At 64.9% G+C, this 356-nt stretch overlaps 1 protein-coding gene across 1 annotated transcript in view; it reads right to left on the bottom strand.

Annotated features, from left to right (window-relative positions):
* VPS45 (vacuolar protein sorting 45 homolog (S. cerevisiae)) overlaps positions 1-348 on the bottom strand; it is a gene marked incomplete at its 3' end in the record, with an annotated part of 13344 nt that extends 12996 nt beyond the window's left edge. The window contains exon 1 of the mRNA XM_010072518.1: positions 223-348. Coding sequence (XP_010070820.1) covers positions 223-342 — 120 coding nt within the window. The remainder of the gene's footprint in view (positions 1-222) is intronic.
* Between the last annotated feature and the right edge of the window lie 8 nt (positions 349-356).

Genomic DNA, 356 nt, shown 5'->3' with positions numbered 1-356 from the left:
GGACTGGCTGTCCCCTAAGAAGGGCATGTGACCCCCGGGATGGGCTGGGTGACCCTGGAAAGGACTGGCTGTCCCCTAAGAAGGGCAGGTGAGCCCCGGGATGGGCTGGGTGACCCTGGAAAGGACTGGTTGTCCCCTAAGAAGGGCAGGTGACCCCAGGATGGGCTGGGTGACCCCCGAGCAGGCCAGGGTAACCCCCGGGTCCGGGCCAGGGGGCCGCACCTTGGTGGGCCGCACGAAGCAGATGGCCTTCAGATGCTTCATAGCCTCCCTGTTGGCAGAGTCGAGGCGCTCGAAGAGGTACACCTCCTTCTGCAGGATCTCGGACTGCGTGTACACCATGCTGACGATGCCGG

Source organism: Pterocles gutturalis, unplaced genomic scaffold, assembly GCF_000699245.1.
Source record: "Pterocles gutturalis isolate BGI_N339 unplaced genomic scaffold, ASM69924v1 scaffold13997, whole genome shotgun sequence".
Lineage (NCBI taxonomy): Eukaryota > Metazoa > Chordata > Aves > Pterocliformes > Pteroclidae > Pterocles > Pterocles gutturalis.
This window is presented reverse-complemented; position numbering and strand designations above follow the sequence as displayed.